Source organism: Channa argus, chromosome 1 (assembly GCF_033026475.1).
Source record: "Channa argus isolate prfri chromosome 1, Channa argus male v1.0, whole genome shotgun sequence".
Taxonomy (NCBI): Eukaryota; Metazoa; Chordata; class Actinopteri; order Anabantiformes; family Channidae; genus Channa; species Channa argus.
Genome location: NC_090197.1, coordinates 49,839,244 through 49,865,493, shown reverse-complemented (window position 1 = coordinate 49,865,493; position 26,250 = coordinate 49,839,244). Strand labels below are relative to the sequence as shown.

Sequence of the window (26,250 nt, the reverse complement as noted above, 5' to 3'; positions counted from 1 at the left end):
CAACATTCTTTGTTTTTCAACTTCCACCACTTCGTCCTCTGCTCCACCTTTGTCCTCTTCATCTTCCTCACCACCAGAGTCATTTTACACACCACCATCCTGTGTTGTCTGGCTACACTCTCCCCTACCAAAACTTTACAGTCACTCGTCTCTTTCAGATTACAAGGTCTACACAAGTTGCCGTCTACCTGAGAGCTTCTACCTCTGCTCTTATACTATCACCCTAACTGGTCTCCTGGACACACAGTATGTCCACCTTCCTTCTCTGCATCATGTCAACCAACTCTCTGGCCTTCCCTGTCATAGTCCCAACATTCAAAGTCCCTACTGTCAGTCCTACATTTTTATCTTTCCTCTGCTCTCTCTGCCTTCCTCAAACCTTACTCCTCTCCTTCTTCGACTTAAACCAACAATAGCCCAATTTCCAGCGATATCCTGTAAGTCAACAGCACCGGTGGTCGTTGTTAACCCGGGCCCCGACCGATCCGGTATGGAAGTCATTATCACGATTCGCATTTTTAATTTGGCATGTGTTTTACGTCGGATGCCCTTCCTGACACAACCCTCTGCATTTATCACACACACACACACATAAGTGATCAAAACTGAAGCAGATGATTTGGAGTCAACAGGGACAACTGCATTGTGTTTCGTAATCCCTCTTTGAAGCATTGAGCTTGGAATTATGTCTCTATCTGCATTACAAACATGTTATAACTATGTTCATTTTGAAATACCAGTGGAAATATTATAGTGGATGATGATTATACCCAATAGTATTCTACAGACCTTGGTATAAATATGACTTGCCCTATTATATGTGCTTGAAAGAAATATTAATGGTGCTAATGAGCTGTCTCTTTTTTCTGTAAAGCATTGTGTCCTCATCTCGACCTTATTATGTTTAGCAGTGATTGTGTAACAGAAACATTTCCTCTAAAATATCTCTCAGTTTACAGCGACTCCAGCATATAACGCCATGTGGTTTTATCATGTGTTTCAGAGTTACTAAATAATACAAAGGTCAACCCCCCCTTCAGCCATTAGCCTCCTTCTAGACATGTTGTTGTCCAGTAATCGGCTGAGTGTTTCATGTGATGAGGGTTACGTATGTGTGTGTGTCTATGGTTTGAAGTGTCTAGTAACGTTTTGACATGGCTAGCGTGTCAGACATGACCCACATTCTCCTGCACACATCAACATCATCCCCTGTTGCGCCTCTCTCTCCGTGGCTGTCGCATGATCCAAAGAATGGGGAAAATAGTTCGTAGCCAGAAGACTTGACATGAATTATTCTTGATAATTATAAGCAAGTGTACACACAAACTGAAAGATACAAAAAGCAATTCACAGCAAACTGTTCCTAAGGAATCGTCTCATCTTACTATTGCCCACCAAACACACACAAGTGTTAACAGCTCTGATGTTGAACAAACTGGGAGCAGACAGGCATGTGAGTGATGGTCCTCAGCTGCTGGCAGTTCCAGGGATGAAGCCTATAGCCTTCACTAAAAATATGGCCTGTAATTTAACCAAACCCTCCCAGGGAGTCCACACTGGCCACACACTAATTTAGAAGCTCATCTGAGAGCTTTCTGATTGCACTGCGCCACTCTCTCCCGTCTACAGCCTCGTCCTCACTTTTCATGACGTTGATTGATGTTGGTCAGTGACAGGGAGGACACGTATGCGTGTGTCTGCATGCATGCTCATATGTGCATACTGTCCGATTTAGAACACAGTGTCTGGAAACTGGATAGGAGTCAAGAGGGTAAAGAGCTCTTACATTTGTTTGCCTTTCCCAAAATAGAAAGCAAAACTCTCGCTCGCATGTCAGACTGTAGTCGTCCCCAAATAGACTGATGTAACCCTAGACCAGTGAATATGTTTATTTTCATTCATATTCATTCAATGTGTATTGAATAAAAAGGGTTTGTACCCATTCAAACACCACTGTCCCTGCTGACAAAGTGAACAAGCCTGTTTTGTGTTTACATTTATCGTTTACAGGCAAAAATGCAAAAATGCAGAATGCCGCAAACCAATACGCAACATTTTGTCGAAACCCCCACCTTTAAACATAAACTCAGTACAGAAATAGACAGTATATGAAATGTCATCCACAAGGGAAATAAGGTCAGCAGCTCACTAATGAACTCCTGGGCAGCAGCATCTTCTAGTACCTGCCAGCTCTAACCCATACTATAGCAGCTTAATAAACCTGATACACCGCATGAACATAAAATGTGCCCTTTACAAACTGCCCCTCAAAATAATGGTAGTTTTACATTGACAACACTCCACATAAAAATAATCGAAATGTTCAAACACATAATAATGTGTGAATGGTGAAGGTGACATTAAGAGATTATTAGTAAGAACCACAGGTATAAGTATCAAAATGATACTCAGAATTACCACAGGGAGTAATGCACATAAAATATGACGAGGTGGCAAATATCAAATTGATAATCAAATGAATTAAGTGCAGTGGAAATCTTGATGTGAATGTGAATCTTGACGTTGTCTGTCGGGTTTATTGAAGACTGAATGCGATGACTTAAGGGCTTCACTATTTAGTGTGAGATGTGAATTTCTGTTTTTTGGCTGGATGATTGTAAACCACACTAAGACGAACAGACAAGCAGCTCTGTGATGATGTAATGATTACAGTAAATTAAACCAAGCCATTGGATGGATAGACTGAACTACTGGTCAGCATTAAAATTCTGTGTTCATAATAGCAATAGATGAAAAGTTAAGGCTAAAAAGTTATTTATTTTTATAAAGACTTCATTATATATATATGTATATACACACATATGCATATATATATATATATATATATATGCATTAGACAGCTGTAGATACATTTCACCCTGAACCACACATGACAGCCTCATGCTGATGCTAGAAAAACAGTCAGGGGATAACCTCTTGGGAGCATGAATCATCCTACACGTATTGAGGTATTTAAATCTAGGGAAAAGCTGTGGACTGAGCAGCTGACCAGCATTGCAGTCCCTGCAGCCTTGGTAACATGTGAGCTGTGCTTTAGTCAGGGAAGAGAGGGCTCGGCTCAGGCGACTGTGGTCTTTGTTTCAGTTGTAAAGTCGGACAAACTGGAAAAGTGTTTTTGTTGTTTACTAATGTCTTTGTGTGACATAATAAATAACATCCGTAATACTATAACTTCCTGCAGGAAAATAACATTACACTGAATGTCAAGGCTGTAAAATATACTGTAATTCCATAAGGATATACACAGTTACTGTTGGTAAGAATGTAAAAATATTTCTATTCTATTGCCTAAAGCTGAAATATTTAACTTTAGTCAACTGAGCTAAAATAGTGGCAGAGAGACTCAAAATCGATGCACCACATATGGCCCAGCCCTCACTCTCCATGTTCTGCTATGCTCTGCTGTGCCCTTCAGACGTTAGTCCTATAATACCTTTAAGAGCCGAGATATACCTGCCGCTTACGGAATGACAAAGGCAGCGATCGGCATCATTGTTCACATACTTCCCTTATGTGGTTCTTGCATGTCAGGAGGATTTAAAAAGGTGGCCACGAGCGGAGCTGGCTTGAGCCTAATCATCCCTGACTGACAAAGGCATTTTCCCGTCATTAACCTCCACTCTTCCCCCACATAAATGCAAACCATGGCAAGACTCAAAGACGTTCATTTTAAGATCACGGCTGAGAAAACGGCAAAGACATTATTTAAAAAGATGCGGGTACTTGTGGACAGGCTCAGTGAGTTTTTTTTTTCCAAAAACTCTCCACTTTTATCACTGTGAATCGCAGATTGTTTGATACTGCCCCGCTGGCAAAATGTGGGTTCGCATCTTGTGTTTGCATAGTAATAGAATCTGATGATGCGCGTGACAGATGCCCGAAATCAACACAGGCTATGTGAGGCTGCCATTTTGAATAGACATGCATGTTTGGATAGTTATCAAACCCTAATAAATAAGAAACGCTGATTAGTCAGAGGGACAAGTCTTTAAAAGTTAATATGTCTGTAGTGGTTCAGCGGTCCGTGCTCACAGTTGGCTCTGACAGTGAACATAAAAAGTTACATATAGTAGCTTTACTATTGTGCTTACAAATAACTTATTATTTGTAGTGGGTTGAGAGATATTTTCCATCCAACAAATGCATACTGTCAAACACTGTCTGTGTGTCTCTACTTGGACAAGCACATCAGCAATGTTATATCACAGTGATATTCATATTTACTTCAAATGATGGCTTTTTACACAGCATGTCTATAGTGATAGATATTATAGTTTATATTGACCAAAACACAGTACTAAAGTTTCATATGTGCAGTATATGCTATTTCAGGCACTACTATATTGTATACAGATATACAGGAGACTGGTGGTTGTCTTGTGATGATCACTGATAGGGAGCTTTAACTTACCCACCAATTCACACAGTATGAGACTCACCATAGCTAGTGGAACAGAGTCATATCCACCAGTGATCATCCCACTAGACAGACTTGTGTCATTTCAGCTGAAAGCCCCCTTGCTGCTCACCTGCGCAGCCCTGTACAGGGAGCGCTGTCTCCAATGCAACACCTTCAGCAGGAGTACTACATGTATGAGGTAATTGTTGTTTGGTCATGTGAGCTGCTGCAGCAGCTGTCAAATGTGATGATACCAGGAGAATCCTCAGCCCAGCCCCCTGCAGCCCATTGGACAGCTCACAGCCATCTAGGGACCATCAACAATGAGATCAGCCCACAAATGGGGGCCTGAGAGTTTAGGTCCAAACAGGAAATGAAGAGTGAGGATGAAAAAAAAAGAGAACAAGAATTTTTAGTTCAACGTATAAAGTCTTAGTAAACTCTAAACTCTAACTCTCATTTATATGCATTGCTATTATATTATGATATTAATTCAACATCTTCAAGGTGTCTATTTTTAAACTTGTTACTGAACTATTTTACATAGCCTTATAATACTTTTTGCAGAACAAGACAACAAAACAGAGAAGCTCGGTTTCCTGCCAAGTATGACTGAGCTAATCAATATGCAGTGTGTTTCAGTGAAATTTGTGACATGAAACACGTCGGTACTAACCTGTTTTACTTTCTCTGCTCACAGACAAGTGTATTGTAAGTGACCAATGCAGCATCATAAAATACTAAACAGCAGCAATGACAAGACATTTTTACAAGCTTTTCAATAAAAGCTGGACACATGCGATCTGGCTTCTCGTACCCCCTTCCATCTAAAAGACCTGTGAACAGTTGTGTTAAGAAGCCGACTCATGACCGATGAGATTTACCCAACTATCATCATTATGCCTGTTTGCTAAGTGACACTGGGATCTCCTGGGGGTCCGACTTCCTGACTTTTAGCTGAGAGAGTACATAAAATAAAATAAAATGAGAGGCCACTTGGGCATGTGTAAATTCATTCCTTTCATTTGTAGACACGTGTGCTTTATTAAGAAGGTTATGATTACACTGATTCAAGGAGACAGCCCACACCTGGCAAACTGCACCACAGAGGTCAAATCCCTGTATCTCCCCACCTTCTTCCACAAACACATCATCTCCTCCTGTTGTGTCTCCATCTGCAGCTCCCTGGTCCCATCTCACATATCCCATCCATCCTACACACACACACACACACACACAGACACACACATTACACATAGGAACACAGTGAGAACAGACCATCTATTCATCTCTTCAAACACAAAGTCATGTAAAAAGCAGACAGATTTTTCTTCTAAATGTTTAGGACTTAGAGTTAGATTACTCATTTTATTTAAACAAATGAATGATATATGCACATGTGGCCAAAGTGGAATCAATACATTTTGTGTTAAATTAGGGCCTGAGTGTCTGAGTTTATGATTGGGCCTACACTTACATTGCTTAACTGGCCTAGGGAACCAATGATACAGTCCATGATTCACTAACACGTGAAATGAAAACACTAACAAAAAGACCCAAGACCCATTGTTTTATTAACCATCAACGTGTTTATTTGGATGTGTTTATTATGACGCTCTCATAATATTTTGTATGGACTTGCTAGAACATACTGTATGTAGCCTGTATGTTAATAGTCCTGCAGAGATGATGCACATAATAATCTCAAAATTCAGGATCTTGTTACATTATGTGCACCAGGAGACAGTTTAACACAATTATTTTATATCCACACTCACGGAATTATTCAGTTTGGCATATATCTTCCTAATCTTTGCAATTTCCTACAGTTCTGTGTGTACTTTATCCGGAGCCCCTTGGTTTCAAACCGAAGCTCCGCCCCTCCAGCTAGCGCACCCACCTTGTCCAGCAGCAGCACAGTGCGCCAGGGAGCGAGCGCACACAGGCGTGGGGCACCACCGGGGAGAAGACACGCCACACCGGCCGCAGCTCGCCAGTGGCAGCGTTGCACTTCTCGGGGGTAACACGGGTGTTTCTTGATCGGGAGAAAGCGAGAGACGTCTAAAGACTGAGGAGTCCTGTTCATTTTGTCCGCCGAGAAAAGGGAAGTGCTTCACTGCCACTTTTGGCAGCGCCGTGACCGGTGGTGGGGAGGAGGGGACGAAGATGCAGTTTCAGTCCAACTCGGTGCGCCGCGCAGTCCGCCTCCGACGCTGGTGATGCCCGCTGTGCTGTGCGGGGATCACCACCCAGCAGCAGCAGCAGCAGCAGCAGCAGCAGCAGCAGGAGGAGGAGCGGGAGGAGGAGGACAACAGGGCGTCGAGGGGCCGATGATGATGATGGTAAGGTTGGGATCATGGCTAACGGAACCGGCACTATCATGTTAAAATGCGTCGTGGTCGGAGACGGTGCAGTGGGCAAAACGTGTCTTCTGATGAGCTATGCCAATGACGCCTTTCCCGAGGAGTATGTGCCCACAGTCTTTGATCATTATGCAGGTAGGAACACATTTCTTCAGTCACTGTTTATCATGAGCATCTGCTAATAACACCATGCCACGCTGAGCTGCCGCTCTCTAATTTTTCTGATGATTTCTCGGATTCAAATGGCACAAGAGTGAATGTACTGTAGGAATAAAACCAGAGTCAATTCCCTGCTTCCTCTGTCACTCTTTCTCCAACTGCATTGACTTGCATCTGTTGCTACAATCAAAACCACTTGTTTGCCTTCTTCCCCTAGAGGGTCTGGGGACCCGGAGCTCCCCCCCCTCCCTCCCTTGTGCACTTTCTGCTCCCCCACCCTTCGCCTCCCCACCCTCACCTTCTCTCCTTCCTCCTCTCATCTGCTCTTTGTCATTTCCTTGCAGTGAGTGTCAACGTTGGAGGAAAGCAGTACTTGTTGGGACTCTATGACACAGCTGGTCAGGTACAGTTCAGTTTTTTAGATTTTTTTTTTTTTACTCTGGCCAGGTGCCAGGTATGTCAAGGACACACAGGCACACATAAACTGTCTCACTCTCTCTGTCTCCTTACCTCCGTCTCCCCTTGTGCTCCTGGGACCAATAAATATCCGACAGTGCCTCCAACACGCCCACAGGCTTCATATTGAGGCCAGACACTAAGCTGCAACAGGTGATGGTTTTCGCACATGGGTTTGCTGCCAGAGTCTGGTGTGTCATGGACAGTGATGGTAGTGAAGGGGCTTCAATAGTTGTACTATGTGGAGAACAGGGCTCCTATGTCCAGTAGTGATGTCACAGTTTGTTCATAGGGCTGCCTAATGGCTGGGCCTTTTCATTACAATGTGCCATTCAGTGAATAAGTTAAAACTACTGGAAATGCAATGGCCTACACACACACACACACACGCGCGCGTGCACGCAAACACCCACCCACCCACGCACACACACATACACACACACAAACGCATATAAGAATATTTCTTCACAGCAGAAGAGCCATTGATAACATACATACACAGATGCAAGCATGTAAACAAATGATAGACTCAAGTTCAGGACAATATACGGGTCCTTCGTTCACTTTCCACCAGAAGTTCTAGACTTTAATCAGTATAAAAGCAAATGTGGACATTTGGTCTGAATTAGTCAATTAACTGTCGATCATAATTGATTGCGAAAAGTCAATGCTTCCAGTTTTTCTTACTCATGTGTGGTAGAAAACTGAATAGACAACTGAATATTCTTTGACTTTTGGTTAAACTAAATCACATTTGAAACATTTCAACATGCTGCTAAGAAAGTGATATGGGCCTTTCTCATTTTTATCGCTTTCATTCTTACAAATAAAAAAAAAACTCCAAAACTGAAGAAAATCGTCAGCACATACATAATAATGGCATGAAATTAACTTTAATCACGAATACAAATATTATTTAAAGGACACATCAGTTCTTATGTGCATCTATTCAAAACAAACACAAATAGTTTATTTTTATATTAGGAGACATACACACACACACTAAGTACTGTTGTACAGAATGAAGGCAGCAATGCTCCATTTACTAGTGCTTTTTAGAAAAAGGTATAGAGACTCCGGACTTTTTTCAGACCACATGTTTGGATGACAATGCTTTGCTTACACGAAATCTCACAAAGCAAGACTCCTTAATTGGGGATGAACCCACAGTCCACCCCAAGACACTTAACCTGTCTTTCCGGCAACCTGAAACCGTACACATGTCGAATATGGAATAGTTAACACTTTCTTCAGTACTAGATTTAACTGTGCGAAGTCAGTATGAGTCACACGTCTGAAATGTGAGCCCGTAATCGGAAAGACAAAAGCTAAGCGCTGAAAGGTCAACCGGGGAATTCAACCGTTCAACGGTTCATTCATGAATGGCAAATGCACTAGTGCATGAATAGCAAATCACAGCCGCCACCCCTCCTCCGTCTCACCCCAACAGCTACCTGTGGCTGTTATATTTCTTCCTCGAGAAAACAGATGGTAGAAGTGTTACTACTTGGTTGTAAAAAGCGGAACACAACCTTATTATCTATTCTGGTGTGTTGGATGGGTGTGTGTGAGAGTGTGTGTGTGTGTCAGGAAAGGGTTTGTTTTTAGCTGATTCAGAGTGTCTGAAATGGAGAAGTTCTCCCAGATGTCTGCCGCGGGTGCCGCCAGCCGCTGAGAGTAGAGTTACTGCTCTTGAAAATGTGCCCCCCCGACTCCCCCCCCCCCCCCCCCCCCCTCCCCTTCTGCCCCCGACTCAACTGACCTCTTTATATGGAGCACGAGGCCAGCTGGTAATGTTTATAGCTTCAGCATCTGATCAAAGAACGAGGGAGTGAGGGAGAGGAAGGCAGAAAGAGGAAGGGGGGGTGGGGGGACTTCAGGCTGTTAAAGTGAATAAATTCAGTCCTCTTAGTTTCATTTTCTTTTCTCTTTATTTCTCAGGTTCCTAATTTAAGCCTCCTGGCCTGTCTGATTGCTATTCTGTAATGCTGAACTTCCTCTCTCAAAGCTTTGCTGCTCCAAGGGGATATCAGCAACATTACACATACAAACTGCTGTGCCCTCATCAGATGTCATGTCAGTGTTACATGTCACATCATCATGACTCATCTTAAGATGAGTGCCACTCCACTTTCTCTGCACACATTGATCACACTTGCCCCGCCTGCTGTTGACTGTGCTGCCACGTTGCTCCCACAGTCGCTGCTCATTGAATTATTCCATATGGAATTGTCTGTGAAGTCTGTTTTACCTAATGTGATGAGGGAGCAGAAGGGGAAAGTCTTTACTTATTCATTCATTCATTCTTTCGCTGCTGCTGCTGCTGCTGCACTCAAGAAAATCTAGCATCGTTGCCTGAGGAGGAGCAGGAGGAAACAGGAAGTGGATGCTAAGTGCTGTGGTACCCATGGAAACGCTTTAGGGAGAGGAACTGTAGAGTTGCGACCCCGTGGGATCCATGTCCTGCTGGCCTATTAACTCCCACTTTGTTGTGGGACCGTCCCTCATTTTCTAAGCTCTTCAAATGTCTCGCACCCCACTGCACAGCCTGTAATCACTTTTACCTATTCACTTCACACATTATGCCGTCTCCTGTGAGTGTTTGGTGCAGTCTGAGTCCTTTACTTTTTTTGACACAGCAACCTAAAGTGGCCCAGTGACCCAGAGATATTACAGCAGGGGTGGGAGCATGACAGGTGGGGAAGGGGGTAAGTGTTGGAAGATGCAGGCTAGAAATGGTTTTACCCAGCTGGGAGTCTCAGCTGCTCGGACTTTCCTAGACTCTTGAGCCTACAAACACAAGATGCACGGAGCAAGGTTGAGATATATGTAACCGATATGGGTTAAGTTACAAACATGCTAGATGTTATCCATTGCATCTAAAACTGTATCTTCATTACACCTGTTTCGTAGAAATGCAGTTTTTCAGGCCCATCCCTCCAGTTTGTAAGCTTGCCTTTGGAAGTTGAAGCTGCCATGATTCTGAATTTTCCTTATTGCATCCAAATCCAATAACTGAATCAACATCCCTTTCAGCAATAGAATACAAGCAGACACACAATTATACAAATTGATATGGGTTCGAGTTTTGAAAACAGAGCCCCAACGGAGGGCTGTTCTATCATGCGTTTTCAAGTAGGAAGTCAGAATTATACAACCTCTGGTGTTGCGTCAAAGGATAAAGTGTAATTTCTTCCTCTTGACATTGTGAGATTGTTAGCAGAAAGTACACGCCATGCGCACTACTTTCTTTTCGCCTCATTGTAGAATTTCTCAATTGCAGTATATAATGGTCAGTCTTAAACACGGAACAGTCAGACACATACAGTATATAGAGGACGCTGTAGTGCATTCCATTTCAGCTGGACGTTTATTTTTAAACAAATTCTGCTTAAACATCTGTAAATCGTACATTTATGGGGATCTATACTTTGGCAAATTAATCCACATTTGATGCTCTACTGAGGATGTGGGGCAGCAGGACACTTTATGTGGGACTGAGTCAAAATAAACTACAGTGTGTGTTCATGGCAAACAAGAAACACCAACAGTGTGGTTTCTGGACAACAATGGAGCTGTGACTCAAATGAATAAGATATATGAAACTTTAGCAATGAAGATAATGCTTTATTGCAGGAAAAATATATTACATTGTCAGCCTCACGCTTTCACTTTGTATAGTCACCAGGCTGAAGCTGGCATAACCCCTAAAGGCATAATCAGCGACAGCTTCACTAGAGCCCCAGAAAGCTTTTCGTGAGCTGAGTGGGACTTACCATGGTAAATACAGTAACATTTAATGGATAGAAATATTCAAAGTTAAGTGGGTTCACTAAGTCAATTGAGGGACTGAGTTTCTGTCAATCAACTGGTTTGATCAAGTAATCTTTTATGCAACTTTGCATTTCAGCACACACATTCTGAAACACAAAATTATGCTAGAGCGTGTTTAAGGGATGTGTATAAGATCACATAGCTGTTTCTAATCATTCTGAAAATGTCTTTGTCTACCGCATGTTCTACCATGCTGCATGCATCACTACCATTAAAAGCCATAAACTGATAAATATTTGAATGGAATATTGCAGGACATTCTCTCCATAAATAATCATTAATCATCATTAAAGAACTAGTAACACAGAAAGAAGCATATAAGTAGACTTTTATTCCTCGTGTTCAATCCACTAAAATGTGGAGATTGGAAGATCAGACGCAAAACTTTAGAAGAAGCGTCTGTCTGGGCTTGCGTTCTCACCCAGCGGCCATGTTAGAGCTGGCGTCTCTGACTCTGTTGACATAGCTGGTTTATAGAGCCCTGAGGAGAAGGCAGGAGAAGAAGAGGAGAAGGATAGAAAGGAGGGAGCAGTAGTAGGAGGGGGTGATGGAGGAGTGAGTGACTCACTGATATTATAGCACTCATATGTCACTGAGTCAACAGAGAACAGTCGCACAGAGGAGCTGCCACAGTGGCCACATGAAGATGCAGACTTGTGATGGAAACGTCGACTTGCACGGAGAGAAATTCATCTTTTCCTTTTTTTTTAAAAAGGTTTTTTTCTTTCTTCCTTTACCACTTATTTACTGTACACTCCTGTAGGCATTAGAAATAATATTATGTGCAACCTGATGCACAAATGAACTGTTTAACTGTACAAATAAAAATTACACACTTCTGGTGGAAACTTTCTTCCATAGCACTATAAAAGCAGTGTGAGTCTAAACATTTCTGGACTCAGTGCTGATCAAATAGTGTAGGAGCATTCGCTCAGTCTGTGCCTTACTGTGTCCATTGGCTACAGTCAGGGTTGTACTGATGAAAACGGTGTAAGAGGCAGCGATGGGTCTCAGAGAAGCTCTAGGCCTGTTTACAGTAAACTGCCGAGTGGCTTACACTGTGTTCCTTTATGTCTGTGGCTCAGCAGTGGAACGCAGCATTCACTTGGGCAAGCAGAGGTCATGAACACACAGAGACACATAAACCAGAATATGCTAGATCTCATGTGATAGATATGGAGGCAAGGTGTATGTACTGTAATAGCAAATACAGTACTGTGCAGGCTCATGCTTGTCCTTGTCCCAGTAAATGTCCTGGAAAAGGGTAGTGTCTGATAGAGAAGATGTATGACATCATCAGGCTTGGAAAGGTCCTTCTTCAAACTGTTTTCTCAGACTAAATAGGGTTTTTCACAATACATAAATTTAAAGCATGAGTTCCCATTTTTTCCAGTGATCTCAATGCAACACTCTTTTACAACCCCAGTTCCACAAAAGTTGGGAAATAAAAACAGAATGCACCGATTTGCAAATCTCATCAACCCATATTTTATTCACAATAGAAAATAAACACTGACATTACTGAAACTAATGCCCCCCGATACCTACAGAGATCAAGGCTTTTAAACTGTCCACTGATAACAAGCTAGATGGTGCTAAATGCTCCTCGATTTGTTTTTGATTTGCGGCAAGTACTTTACAGCCTTTAGTTGCCCCTCTTCCAACTTTTTTGAGATGTGTGGCTGCCCTCAAATTCAAAATGTGATAATATTTTCCATAAAATTGGGGTTGTACTTACTGTAACCCTTCCTCATATTAATACACACCTTTAAGAGATACTTCTAAAAGATGATGCAAACGATAGGCACCAAAACCCACCGTCTGCAATATTTCTAAAAAACGTATCCCTCTATTATCTGTAACTGCTTAACCTGTTTAGGGATGCAGCAGGCCTGAGCCTATCCCAGTTGGCAAGAGAGAGGGTCCACCCTGGACAGGTCGCCAGTCTATCTCAGGGCCAACACATTGAGAAGTCGACAGAATTTTCACAGAAAACCTTTCACACTCACACCTACAAGCAATTTAGAGTCACCAAATAACCTAACATGTCTTTGGACTGTGGGTGGAAATCCCACACAAGCACGGGGGAAAAAAATGCAAATTCCACACAAAAAGTCAGGGGGGGACGCAAATCAGCCACCTTCTAGCTGTGAGGCAACAGCGCTAACCACTGTGAATGCAATAAAAGGACACAAAGTGGAAACCAATGCTGCAGCATTTTAGTTTCAATTACATATTTCTGTTAGTTTCCTGATAATCTAACTCAACAGGAAAAAACTCCTGAGTGAAACACAAATTTGCAATATTATATTGAAACGGCTCTTTAGGATAACGCTGGTCATTTTATAAATTAATCGTATTATTCACAATCGCCATACAGACATTATAACCAACGCTGAATCTTTTGTACTCACGTTAGGTTAGTTGTCAAGTCAGCAACCTGGACTAGCATGTTCGTCTTTGGCACAGATTATTATACTGTTATTGTTTAAAACCAAGACCCTTATAGTAGCCTCGCTGATCGCAGTCTGCATAATTCCACTTTAAATGTCGCGCATACACAATTGACCAGCTGCTGTACAAGAACGTGTGGATTCTGAGCGTATGGGGCAATGTGTGTTAAAATTATCGGGGGTTGGAATGAAGTGTGTTTGGCGGATGTGTTTCTAAGAGCTAATGGACAACAACAGACGTCCCAGAGCGCAGATGAATGACGATGTCGATTTTAGTGTCTGTGTGATGCCATGAATTTAGGAATGAATGAATTGATGCTTCAAAAAAACACAGACTAATTAAACCTTATTTTAGCCCAAGTTACACATGTTAATATAGTTTTGCAGAAAACAAGGACTGTGGATTTTTGCCCCCATATTTTCTATTGAAAGGGCTTTAGGAAGAAATTTCTTTTATTAAGGAGGAATGATTGCAGCAAGTTCCTTTTTGCTGATTGTGGTAGGACACACTTGACCTAACCTCATGTAAAAAAAAAAAAATCAGCTTCTAATGTTAAATTCGGTATCTGATCGTGTATTTCTTGCTCAACTCTTCTTTTTTTTTTCAAGCTCAATTCAGACAGTCAAACTACAAATGTGTGAAGCAAACCATCTGCAAATCATCCATGCTGTTTGTCTTGCCTTTCTTTGAAGCACCAGATGGTTTGCATCCATAATTGATTCCTCATGTCAGGAAGCTGAGATAGTGTCAGGTAAGCTGTCAGTCACAGGAAAGTTCCTTAACAGACTGTGTTGTCAAAACACTAAATCATGTCATTTGACAATCTCCCCAAACCCCGTGGCCCTCCAAGACATCAAAAACAGCATCTAAGATTTATTTGAAATTCCCGCATGAGTCAGTTCTGTGAAATATTGTACTCATAAATGTTTGAATTACATCTACTTGACCCGCTCCACCAAAGCTTATTGGAGTCATATACAATATGAGCAGAGGCATGAAGATTTTTGTTTCATCATCTGCTCTGATCTCATTTAAAGTCAGTATATCTTAAATTCATTACGCAGGCGACAAAAGATGACGCCTTGCCTGGCTGATCTACTGCTATTTGGTGAATCTTCTGACATTTGCATAACCACTTCCTGTAATCCATTTGCGTGAGAGTCTTTAGAGTGATGGTATTGGACCGTGCTGTGTGTGTTTGGCAGAGAATGGGACTCGCTGGAGGCATCACAATGAAAGACTGTCATGCCAGCCCTTAGCTGTCCCATTGCAACTGTCTCTGCCCCAGTGGGATGTTGTATCCATTTTGCTTTGATTTCAGGTATGTGGAGTGTTGATTTCCAGGCCAACGGAGTGAGATTGATGCACTTGGGCTGAGTTAGTCTAGTTGAGTCATATCTAATTACTGGAGATCCATCGATTCCGTGTGTCTTCAGCAGAAAACTACGTGCCATCAGAAGAAGCGAGACGGGTCATGAATATTCATATGTGTGCAAGTCGGATACTCTGTCAAAAGGGTTTATCTTTGGTGAGGACAAGGGGGTGTTTGATCTGTCGCACAAAGGGCAGTCTTGCGTTTGTGAGTTAGCCATTTACACAATACAAATATCTGAGCGGGCAGTTTGTCTGGTCGTCAGAGTCTTTTGGCAAAGCCTTGTGCTCAGCTCGCGTGAACGGACTGCAACTGTTAAATAATCCCTCATTATTTGTGTCAGGGTGGGGAGAGCAAAGGACGAATGACCTCTCGTATCTCTTCCTAACCGAATTCCAAGTGCTTTCTTTCATGCCTAACATTCCTGTCGTAATAGTCCACATCATTCATATAAAATGGCCAGAGAACTAGCTAATCACTGAGCATGGTTAGTGGCTCCAATATGAAACATTTGGAACTCATATTTAACACATTTTGATAATTCGAGAAAAGTAATTATGTAAAGAAATGGTGATGAATCTTGTCACTGGTTCCGTTATGTTCTACGTCCCTACGTCTCAGTGTTAATCGTTGCTGTCCCTCACTTTTTAGGAGGACTACGACCGCCTCAGGCCTTTGTCCTACCCCATGACTGATGTCTTCCTCATCTGCTTTTCCGTGGTAAACCCTGCCAGTTTCCAGAATGTGCGTGAGGAGTGGGTGCCTGAGTTGCAGGAGTATGCACCCAGTGTCCCTTACCTGCTCATTGGCACCCAGGTAAGTCTGTAAAACACTGTAATATCACCACATATCCTCATGCTCAGCTGTGTGATTTCATATTCATACTGGTAGCTGCTGAATTTTGTAGGATTACAGCAACAACATTGGTCTTTTTTTTCTATTTTGCTTTTGTTATTCGCAATATGTATAAAATCAACATTCCCATTCTGGGCACACATTTTACATTCAGTTGGGTAATAAAAAAGAAAATGCAGAATTTTAGCTTTTTTTGGGGGGGAAGAAAGTGTCACACACGCTCAGCTGTTGTGTGAAAAGTGTGAACAAAGGACAAAATAGTGTGTTGGCTTTGAACCAAGGACAAAGCAGTAAATGGCATCTGTTAAGATTCATGGAGTAATACTCTACACTGCTTTTATAAACTGTGTTGAAATATTTGAATTATGGCACTTCATGAATAATCGTCATATTAATAATCATATGTCATCTTACTTTGCAGATTTTGAGAGATATTTCTCATCAACAGATGCAATATTAAAAATATTAGTTGGCTGAATGTCAGTCCAAATCACAGATGCTGATATCTGCCCCTCAACCTTTGTAAAATCCCACTAAAGTTGTAAAAAAAGAAAGTAAAGAAAAGCTGTATTATCATTGATTTTAGGAGGCCGCCGACATTTGACACAGACCTAGCAAAGTAATAATAGATTAACATGATTTTCCTAGTGTCGCACACCTGGGTATCTGTTCTAAAATTCTTTCACACAATAGCAGAAGCTACTTTTTTGCCAATTACAACCACCTTGACAGTGCACATCACACCTTTATCTATGACTTTAGTTCGGAGTAAAAGCTGAACTTAATTTGTGCTAATTTGTAATTTTTTTTCCGAAAGTTCTGTTTGGGCCTGGACTATAATTGATAATCAAGATTTTAAATATTTTCCTTTGTCTCCAGTAAATGCAGTACTACTAATGCTGCTGCTTCTACTGCTGCTTCTACTGACTGATTATATTTTTTACAATAGTATTAATTTAGAAATCTGTTTCTGGCAACTTGAGGAAGTCTAGTATTCTCTCTACCAACTCCTGAGAAAATCTGGCTCTTTATCTGCTACGTGCTCCACTACAGTATGTTCCAGTCACTTTGTCTCTATCTGTTGTGTGTTGCTCTAAACCTAAAACAATGAGCTAAAAAGAGCTAAAAAGTTCCACACAGCTGGAAACTGAAGAATTGGATAGTAATTTTTGGTGTTTTCTAAATTACACATAAACTTGTCTATTAAATTATATTAATAATAAATAACTTTAAATACTGGTGACAAAACGATTTAACCTTGGAGCCCTAAACCTGAGCCAATGCATGAATAGAATATTTAAAAAATCAGAACACTAAAAACCTGTTTAGGACGCAGGAGTGACCTGGCTCCCGATTGGTTTAGATCCAATGTAGGTTTGATCTAGAGTCTTCACTACTTCAGATATGATTATTAAGTCTGATATTTTAAAACATAATTTAAGTAATGCAAATATGAAAAAGCTGGTAATGGTAATTCTCAATAGATGTGAGAAATAAATGGAAGTTAAGAGATAATCCACTAATCTGAAATATTTACTTATTTTGTAAGCCATAAAACCAAATGCCAGTACCATATGCCCTCTTAAAAATTACAGCTGACTTGAGGGTGATTTTGGTCTGTGTTCCCTGGCAACCAAACACCGGTGCAGCCTAGGCCCAGCGGTGATGAAGAGGATGGAGTGGGTGTCTGATTTATCTTGTGTCGGCTGATGTTCACAGCTCTGTTATCAGTTTTCACCATAACTCACTTGCTGCTCTACGCTGAAATGCTGACACACATGAACTTTGTAATAGTGAGCCATGCTGCAACAAATCATGCCAATCACGAAAAGGGTTCATGGAGGCCGCGCCCTGTGAGATTGCTAAGGTGGATGCATTTTTCATAATTGGGTATTACCAAGATGGGAGCAGGTTTTGTGTTCGTGAGTGTTGCAGGGAATAATAATAGCAGACTAAGGAACCTTGTGGTTGGCTGTGAAATCGCTTTGCACTAGAGCAGGAAGTGTTGGCCAACGTGGGCTTGTTTCAGAATGAGAAAACACACGGCCCGTTATGCAGTCCAACTCTTTGACTCAACGAATGTGTGTAGAAGCGTAGTGAGTGTAGTGATTTTATGCTCCTAAATTCTAATTATTTGTAACTATTATGCATGCGTGTATTATTTCGGTGATAGCAATGCTGACTTAACTCAGAGGAAGTGTCTCTTCTATCTTTCAGATTGATCTTCGTGATGACCCTAAAACCATTGCCAAATTAAATGACATGAAGGAGAAGCCTATAGCCACTGAGCAAGGACAGAAACTGGCGAAGGAGGTTTGTATGCTTGTTTGACTAATGAAGTATTACGCAGCTGGTGGAGAAGCTTCTATTTTCACTTTAGGTGTCGCTGAATTCAGCTGTCAGGTCCACTCAGATTCCTGGGTTTACATTTGACCCAGGAATTTCTCAGTATAAATGTAATTTCTTGTGTGAAATGTTGGGAGTCAGACCTCTGGACATTCTTTCTTGGAAATGAATCCACGAATACATTCTGTGTCCACTTGGATGTCCATCGGAGTTTGAGGCTGTAAGACATTAGTACCAAATGCGGTCTGTCATGAATCACTCCACTCTGCCAGAAACCCAGAATGAAATTCAGCTTTTTAAAAAAATTACATTTAAATGTTGACATCCATGAAGATTTGGCAACGCACAATATGATTTAGATGGCATTTGTGTCTCATTGGGGTCTGAGGCCACAAGAATCCCTATACAGAGAGTTTTAAGCTATTTAAAAATCACTAACATTTTTGCAATTTTTTTCAGCGTGAGCAGTATTTTACATTGAACCTCACAGCTCTGTTGTCACGTTGTCAACTTGTCGGTCCGAGTTCATGTTTGTGTGAAATCAATAGACCTACATTAAAGTCCCACAGTTAAGCATATGTTTTAAGAATAAACCCAGCAGCCATTTAGAAACACGTATGAAGGTTTATATGCTAAATAGGCAGCCCGGCAAAAAGTGAAAGCTTGGCTTAAAGACTGCAATAGGGAAACAGCCATGGACATATAAACCTAGAGGCTGAAACAAATGTCAGCATCATCGCCATATTAGCCTGGGTGAAAAAGGAGTGTAACGTTTACATTTGTCAACTGATTTCACTTATTGGATTTTATATTAAAGATTTAAAGTTTAGCGCAAAAAAACGTTTGTCTACAGCCCCTGACAATAGGAATAGTTAGGCTGCTAGACACTTGAGGGGTGTGTGTGTGTGTGTGTGTCAACATAAGATTACATGAAGCGAATTAATATGAGATTATCATATTGTGCGAGAACATTGCAAGACTCTTTGTTCTTCCACTGTGGGTCTTCTTTCTACACCCACTGCACGTTCGACTACCACGGGCTCTATGGCATTTAGTCTCACTGCCCCCCATCTTGGAACTCTCTTCCCGACAACAACAACACTGATTCTTTATCCCTATTCAAATCACGACTTAAAACTCATCTTTTTAAAATACCTTATTCTTTGTGATTTCCCACTGTAACTTTGACCTAAATAGCCTCTTAGGTAATTTTATCCTTACGTAGTTTTTGTGCTCTGTTCATACTTTGCTTTGATTGTTGCTTCTTTGTACAGTGACCTGAAAGGCGCTTTTAAATAAAATGTATTGTTATTATTAGGACTCTCATACTATACTCATATATTTTTTATAATAATACATGCTACACTGTTTTACAACACTGTTTATTGTTGTAGTACTATATTTCACTTATATTTTATAATATTTATACTGAACTATACTCTCATAAATATCCAAGTCAGCCTCACTATCTTATTTATATTTAACAATTATTTCTTATTAATATATGCACTATTATATAAAAACTTTCTGCACATTCCATGTACAATAAATTATATTACGTTATATTGGTATGTTTTCATAAGTATTTTTAACCTTGAAAGTAATTCACTGCAGGCAATGCTACAATGATGCACACACACACACACATACACCTTCTCCTGAGGGTTTAGCAGCGGACCTATCAAGATTCTCAGTAACTGTAGATTGGTGGTTTTTTGTACTATACTTAGATTATGAATTCTTTAATTTAAAAATGATTCACAGAAATCAGTTGACAAATGTAAATGTTATAATACTTTATATCCAGAAAGCCAGAGCTTCTGCATTTGTATGTTTTTTTTTTTTTTTTTTTTTAAGGCAGGTTTTGTGGACTTTTGTGGAAGAAAAACCAGATCTTATAACTTCATATTCTTTTTCATAAAATGTCTCCTCTTGTGGAGAACTCTATCTGAGCGGAAGTGTTAGGCACAGCAATGTAGCATCTAGTCATCATTGCAATGTGAGGATAAAACATTTGTAGCATCCTACCAATGTGGGGGTGGGGGCGGGTGAACTATACTGTAACAGATCATCAAGTGCATTGTAATGGATGAATTACAGAGGTACATTTGGCCCCTGCTGAAAGGTGAAAGTTTACAGATGGAGTCTGATGATTAGTACTGTTTAATGAGGGTTTCTGTTCTCAACTAGGGCCATGTTTGAGTACCAATCTAATAAATTTGCTACTGTGGCTTCCAGACATTCATAGACATTTTACATTAGCTGTAGATGTACACAAGAGGCATTTTTGACAACGTTACAACATGACAGCAGCTTGGTTTTCTGCGGTAAATGTAATCCCCATATCAGCTCAGCTCACTCTGCTTAGGTTACCGCATAATTTAACCACAGCCAAAGGAAAAGATGTTATGATATTACTACACTGCTACCCACATATGATCACAGCGTTCACTTACAAAGTAGGCAAATAAGCCAACCACTTATTGGAAGGGCCCACTGCAGGAAGACGCCACACCAAGCCCCAATAAACCCCGATGACACCTGCTAAAAACAACCCAAAAAACACTGCAAACTTGTTCATGTACTTTCAAGTCCCCAGGACTGTGTATGTCTATCACTCAGTGTTACCAACACGCAGTGAAGAGGCCTGGCGTGCTCCCCACAGTTCCTTCCGGGATTCTACAAAAGATACTGCAAGTGCAGCTTACAGAGTAGAAACAATAAAATTAAACAATAATTTAAACAGCTGGACAGTTGGTTCCAAACTTCAGCATAAGCAGAACAGCAGACTGGTCCCAGGGAAAAAGGAGGAGTACAAGTTAAGTGTTTATTACCTTGGAAGGAAATATCCTTTTTTAAGGGTGGCTGTAGCTCAGTTGACCATGGACCACAGGGTCAGTGGTTCAATCCCCGCTCCAAGTGTCCTTGGGCAGGTTGGTGGGTCAGGTGAGCACCTTGCATGGCAGTCACTGTGCCCACACCAACCATGGCAGCTACTGCCATTGGTGTGTGAGTGTGTGTGAATTGGAATCAACATTGTAAACATTGGATATAAGCAACTATTTATCATTTTTATAATCACCAATAGCTCACATTACCTCCTCAAAAGCTTTTCAGCATAGGGACATGGGACAGAACTGGCTTGACACAGCAATGCACCTAAGTGTTAGGCGATTTGTTTAAAATAAAAATATTGAAACCTTTATTAAAATTCCCACACCAACCAATCTTGCCAGGCTCAAATGAAGAGATTGCAAGTTAGACGAACCTGCCTTATGAGGGGCAGTGCTACGTCTCTGAAGACCCTGCCCAGCAATGGGCGGTGCTTTCTGTACTCTATGGAGTACTGCCGTTCACACTTTGTTGCATTTCCACAGTGGGGATGCAGAGTGTTGCATGCTGTGATTCCGTTAAAAATGTAACATCATCCACGATGCCCTTCAGCAAACAGTATATAATTTTAAATCAATGTGTCTGTTATGACCAGTCGAGTCTAATTGACTTCAATTTCTGAAGTATTCTCATTGTAATTTTATATTGACAACTACCTGAAAGACCCATCCAGAACATGGCAAAGCGTAGCAGAGGAGGCAGAACAGAGTGGATTTGGAGTCTTATGGTAGCTCTAGCAAAAGTTGTACATTGTAGCTTTAACACCGACTTTATTAACGTTATTACCCATCTGAAAGCTGAACACTGTGTTGGATTTTAAACTGATGAGCTGGCCTTTGTGTCTTATCAGATTGGTGCGTGTTGCTATGTGGAATGTTCAGCATTGACCCAGAAGGGCCTGAAGACTGTGTTCGATGAGGCCATCATTGCCATCCTCACCCCCAAGAGAAAGAAGGGAGCTCTGAAGAGAAGACTGGGTCCCCGGTGCATCAACTGCTGTTTGATCACGTGATGCACATGGCCAGAGATTATTCAGCAACCAACCACAAACCAAACCTGGACTGAAGACAGACAAAAGGAAAATGCATTTTTGTGTCTAACTCACAGACAGCAGAGTAAGACAGAGACAGGACTGAAAAAAGAGCTACTTTTAAGCTGCGGTGCCCTCGAAAGGCCGTAACTTTATCTCCTGCTGTCTACCGCTGGGGTTGAGGATGCAGTTTACTACCAAAGGAGCACAAATCCCAAGGCAGTCTCTTCTTCTTAAAGACTTTTTGCCTCAAAATATTTTTTCTTTTATAACCATTTTTAATCATCTTTCCTGTACAGAATTGTTGTATGCTGTCATACAGAAAAACACATGTCAGTTATGAGAGACATTACAGTGACATTTAAGGGGTTTATATCATTTCTATAGTTTTGAAAGGCTAGATTGATTTGTGAATTTGTCAGATCATTTCTCCAAACAAGAGAGAGAGCCCGCAACTGATGAATGATGAGAGGTTGACTTAAGTGACACTGTGACAGTGCCCAGGCTATATTTCTGGGCCCTATTTCTTTAATTCTGCTACAGAAACGCTACTCTTTGGCCCACAGAGCCTTTCTGCAATGAAGGTTTGCATTATGTGAGGGTGACACACAGATCAATAATGGTAAAATGCTGTTCAGATGACAGATTTTGGACCTAGAACTCTATTATTTTAAAGTTGTTTTATGGAAACCCCATCGTTTTAAAGTGTGGCATGCCAAAACATACTGTAAGTTAAAACTGGGGCTGAGTCTTTGTCAGAAGCTAATGAGATTTATTATTCATTTATAAAAGATATACAGAAGATATGATTCTGTAACAGAGATTATCCAGTCTGTGAAAATAGTGTCAAATTATATTTTACCATTTTTGCTTTTCATTTTCTTATCATGCTATGTTCTCCTTTAGCTCTTTGAAGGTTTTTAAAAAAAAAAAAAAGAGGACACGAAGAGGGATCTCTTTTTAGAAATGAAATCAATTTATATTCAGCGCTCCAAGAAACATGCACACCCTTTTCATCAAAATCGGGTGACTAAGGTGGTGCAATGTCCACCGCACAACACGAAGCACCACATCATTTTCAGGCACAACGAAGCACATTCCTCTGCATTTAAACTCCATCCCTCCCCTATAGAAGAAACCGATTCAAGCACAGATGACGCACACTGGTCCATTAGGCACAAGTACGAGCATAGCACACCACCTTACCTTGTTCAATCGTAGATCAAAGATTACAAAGATTTAAATATGAACACACATGTATGCACTTATCCAAACAGTTTAAATGGAAACAAGGAGGGGTTGTTGTCAATTACACCAGTTGTTCACAAGTTCAAACATGTGAACAAGCCTAGCTACATCACAGGTCTTTGCTAAGTGCAGATTTAGACATAACTACATTTTAAAAGATTGCCCCACCAGAATCTGGCTCTTACAGTACATAAAGTATAACTGTCACCAAATATTTACTCCCAGTAGTTGCCAGGTGTAGCTGTTGATTAGCGTAGCATTAATAATAATAGATGGTTGACATATCTGACCTGACACTTGTTTGATACTGACATAACCTGGGAAGATTTAGCTGCACAAAAACGATACAAAACATTACGCCAATAGTCTAAATGACACAATATGACATAATAATATAATATTCACTCTAAACTGTATGTATACAAATAATTCTGATATATAGGTCATACCTACATTTACCAAAGATTGGCAGTTCATTTAAAAGCTACAATATGCAACCTTTGAGAATCAAGCCAGCAGAAGTATCAGACTCAAAATTAATCCAGGCCTTCGACAACCCTTCGTATTCCTGCTCCGCTACGCTCTGCTACAGTCAGCCAATTCCCACATTAGTTATTATAAAATCACAGTAAATGTTACAGAATGTACCAGTCAAGCAGAAATAATTGGCCTTGTTTGTTGGGTTAGAAGGGTGAGGCTCACTTTGAAACATTTAGAAGTAAATATCTCTGCACTGCTGCCAAGACTATAAGCACATTAAGAAAGGCTTTGCAGCATATTTCTACCAAAATATGACTTGGCCCCTAAAACTGTCAGTGATTTTTATCTAGCAGGCTAAGACGTTAGTTAGGTTTTAGTGGTGCAACCTGAAACTAACAAAGAGTTAGAAGTTAGCAACATTTTCTAGGACTAAATACAAACTAAGTGATGGACTAACAAATAGCTGGACAATCTTATCAACTTGAATGAAAATAATTACCAAATTTGATGTTTATTTTAGCGATCTATAGAAAAACTTTTAATTTGACCACCACCCAATCTTGCCTGCTTGGCAAATTTACTGTATACAGAGACAGGTTACCCCATAAAAATTCACTGACCTGAGTTATATAATCAGATTTTACACAGCTTTAAATAGAAGTTTACTGAGGTGGCGCATATATCTATCAGCCCCTGTACCAATTTAATGCAATAATGATTTTAAGCCCATGTGCATGTCAGACCCTTGGTAATAACTCGAGGTTGTTACTGTACTTTTCTTTTAGGTCAAACAACCAAACTATCCCTTCATATTTTTTATGCATTTGTTACTGGCATTTTCTAACGTTTCTTTTACATACTAATCAAATGTGCCAACTCTTGCTAAATACATGTAACTTTCTGTTCAGAGTCACATATGATGATTGATTAAAGCTTTAATGTAAATGGTGCTCCTCCTCTCTGTCCCGGCCTGCGTTGTGTACCTGTCTTTCTGAGCAGCACAGTGGATTGCAGGGTGAACAGCATTCGCCCTCGGACAGTTTCCGCTTGCTTACGTTGTGTGAAGGTCCACCCTCAGGATCCAGGACCTAAGTGCCGCAGCCACCAATGCATTCTCCTGTTGATGCTTCTCTCTTCTCAATAAATGTGTTTACTGTGTTAACAAACAAGCTTGGAGGGTTTAAATGGGAGCGTGTCAGATGTGCTGTGGAATGCATTTTGAAATTAATTTTTGCCCTGTTTATTTCTGGAACTCCAGGGCATTAGTGTTCATAATGGATCAGACCTTGCTGGCTTGACTTGATAAGCAGGTCAGCAGAATTAAACTCTGAGGCCTGTTTGAATGAGTTCACACACATTCTTGATCATTTCTGTGTGCTTTGATAGTCTTTTTTTTTTTTTTTGAGAAAGTGGAGTTTTTCTTTGAAAAGTTTGAAACTTGGTGACATTTGTTCAAATTTCTTTATGCCTCAGCTACAGTATGTCTGTACAGGAACAAGTTGTGTTCATCGCTGGAACTTTGGCGCCACTTGCTGGCCTCTTTTTTAATAAACGTATTACTTAGATAACTTAGATTACTTAGATTGTGCCCTCAGCAGGATAAGGGGGTATTAATTAAACAATCAACAAATATCCAATTATCAGATTTGCATATGGGATGTGCATTAGGTTTGGATCTGATATGGACTCACACCACAGAACATTATTTCTTCTCTAGTCTTATATGTTTGCTTATCAAGTGCATGGTAAAATACATAAAGCAATATATTAATAACAATTCATATTCACAGCACAAACACCCAAAACAATGTTTTGGGTATAGAAATAATGGATGTGTAGATACTAAACAGTTTCGCTTTTATGAAGTACCTCCGTTTGTACGGTCTCCCATGCGTGATTACTGTAAAATCAACAGACACGCATGTCTTTGTAGTGCACCATGTTCCTATAGGATAATTTCAGCCGATTTCCAAATTAAGGGCATTTTCAACAGTTACAGACTAATTACAGACATTAAGACCAAACATAAATTGCCTCTGCTCACATGTATTAGTGCATCAGTGTGCAACCTGATTAACTTGGTCTGTGGCTTAGACACCCGTTATTTTAGCAGCAGTGAAGACTTGGGATAGTTACAGCAGACTGAATCCAGTACGTTTCTCTGCATATTGTCTCCAGAGAAATTACAGAGACATCAAAATGAATTTCATCATGCAGCAAAACAATGACAACCCATCATATCCATCTTTTGGTCAGTGAACAGCAAAAAAATAACCAAAAAGCAAATGAACTAGCCTTACTGTTCTAATACTTTTTTGGAGGCTGTATTTTTAGTTTAATA

General features: G+C 40.7%; 1 protein-coding gene and 1 long non-coding RNA gene across 2 annotated transcripts; one reads left to right on the top strand and one right to left on the bottom strand.

Annotated features, from left to right (window-relative positions):
* Window positions 1–1,376: 1,376 nt before the first annotated feature.
* LOC137098104 (uncharacterized) lies at window positions 1,377–6,460 on the bottom strand. Its single transcript, XR_010910562.1, has 3 exons — window positions 6,321–6,460; window positions 5,510–5,634; window positions 1,377–4,768 (listed from the first exon to the last, which is right to left on the bottom strand). It is a non-coding gene; the product is annotated as an uncharacterized lncRNA (long non-coding RNA).
* LOC137098099 (rho-related GTP-binding protein RhoQ) lies at window positions 6,371–25,022 on the top strand. The gene is made up of 5 exons (XM_067473929.1): window positions 6,371–6,918; window positions 7,287–7,345; window positions 15,710–15,874; window positions 18,131–18,226; window positions 22,002–25,022. Exons 1-5 carry the CDS (start codon window positions 6,777–6,779, stop codon window positions 22,161–22,163), a joined length of 624 nt encoding a protein of 207 aa, XP_067330030.1. The 5' UTR covers window positions 6,371–6,776; the 3' UTR covers window positions 22,164–25,022.
* The last annotated feature ends 1,228 nt before the right edge of the window (window positions 25,023–26,250 follow it).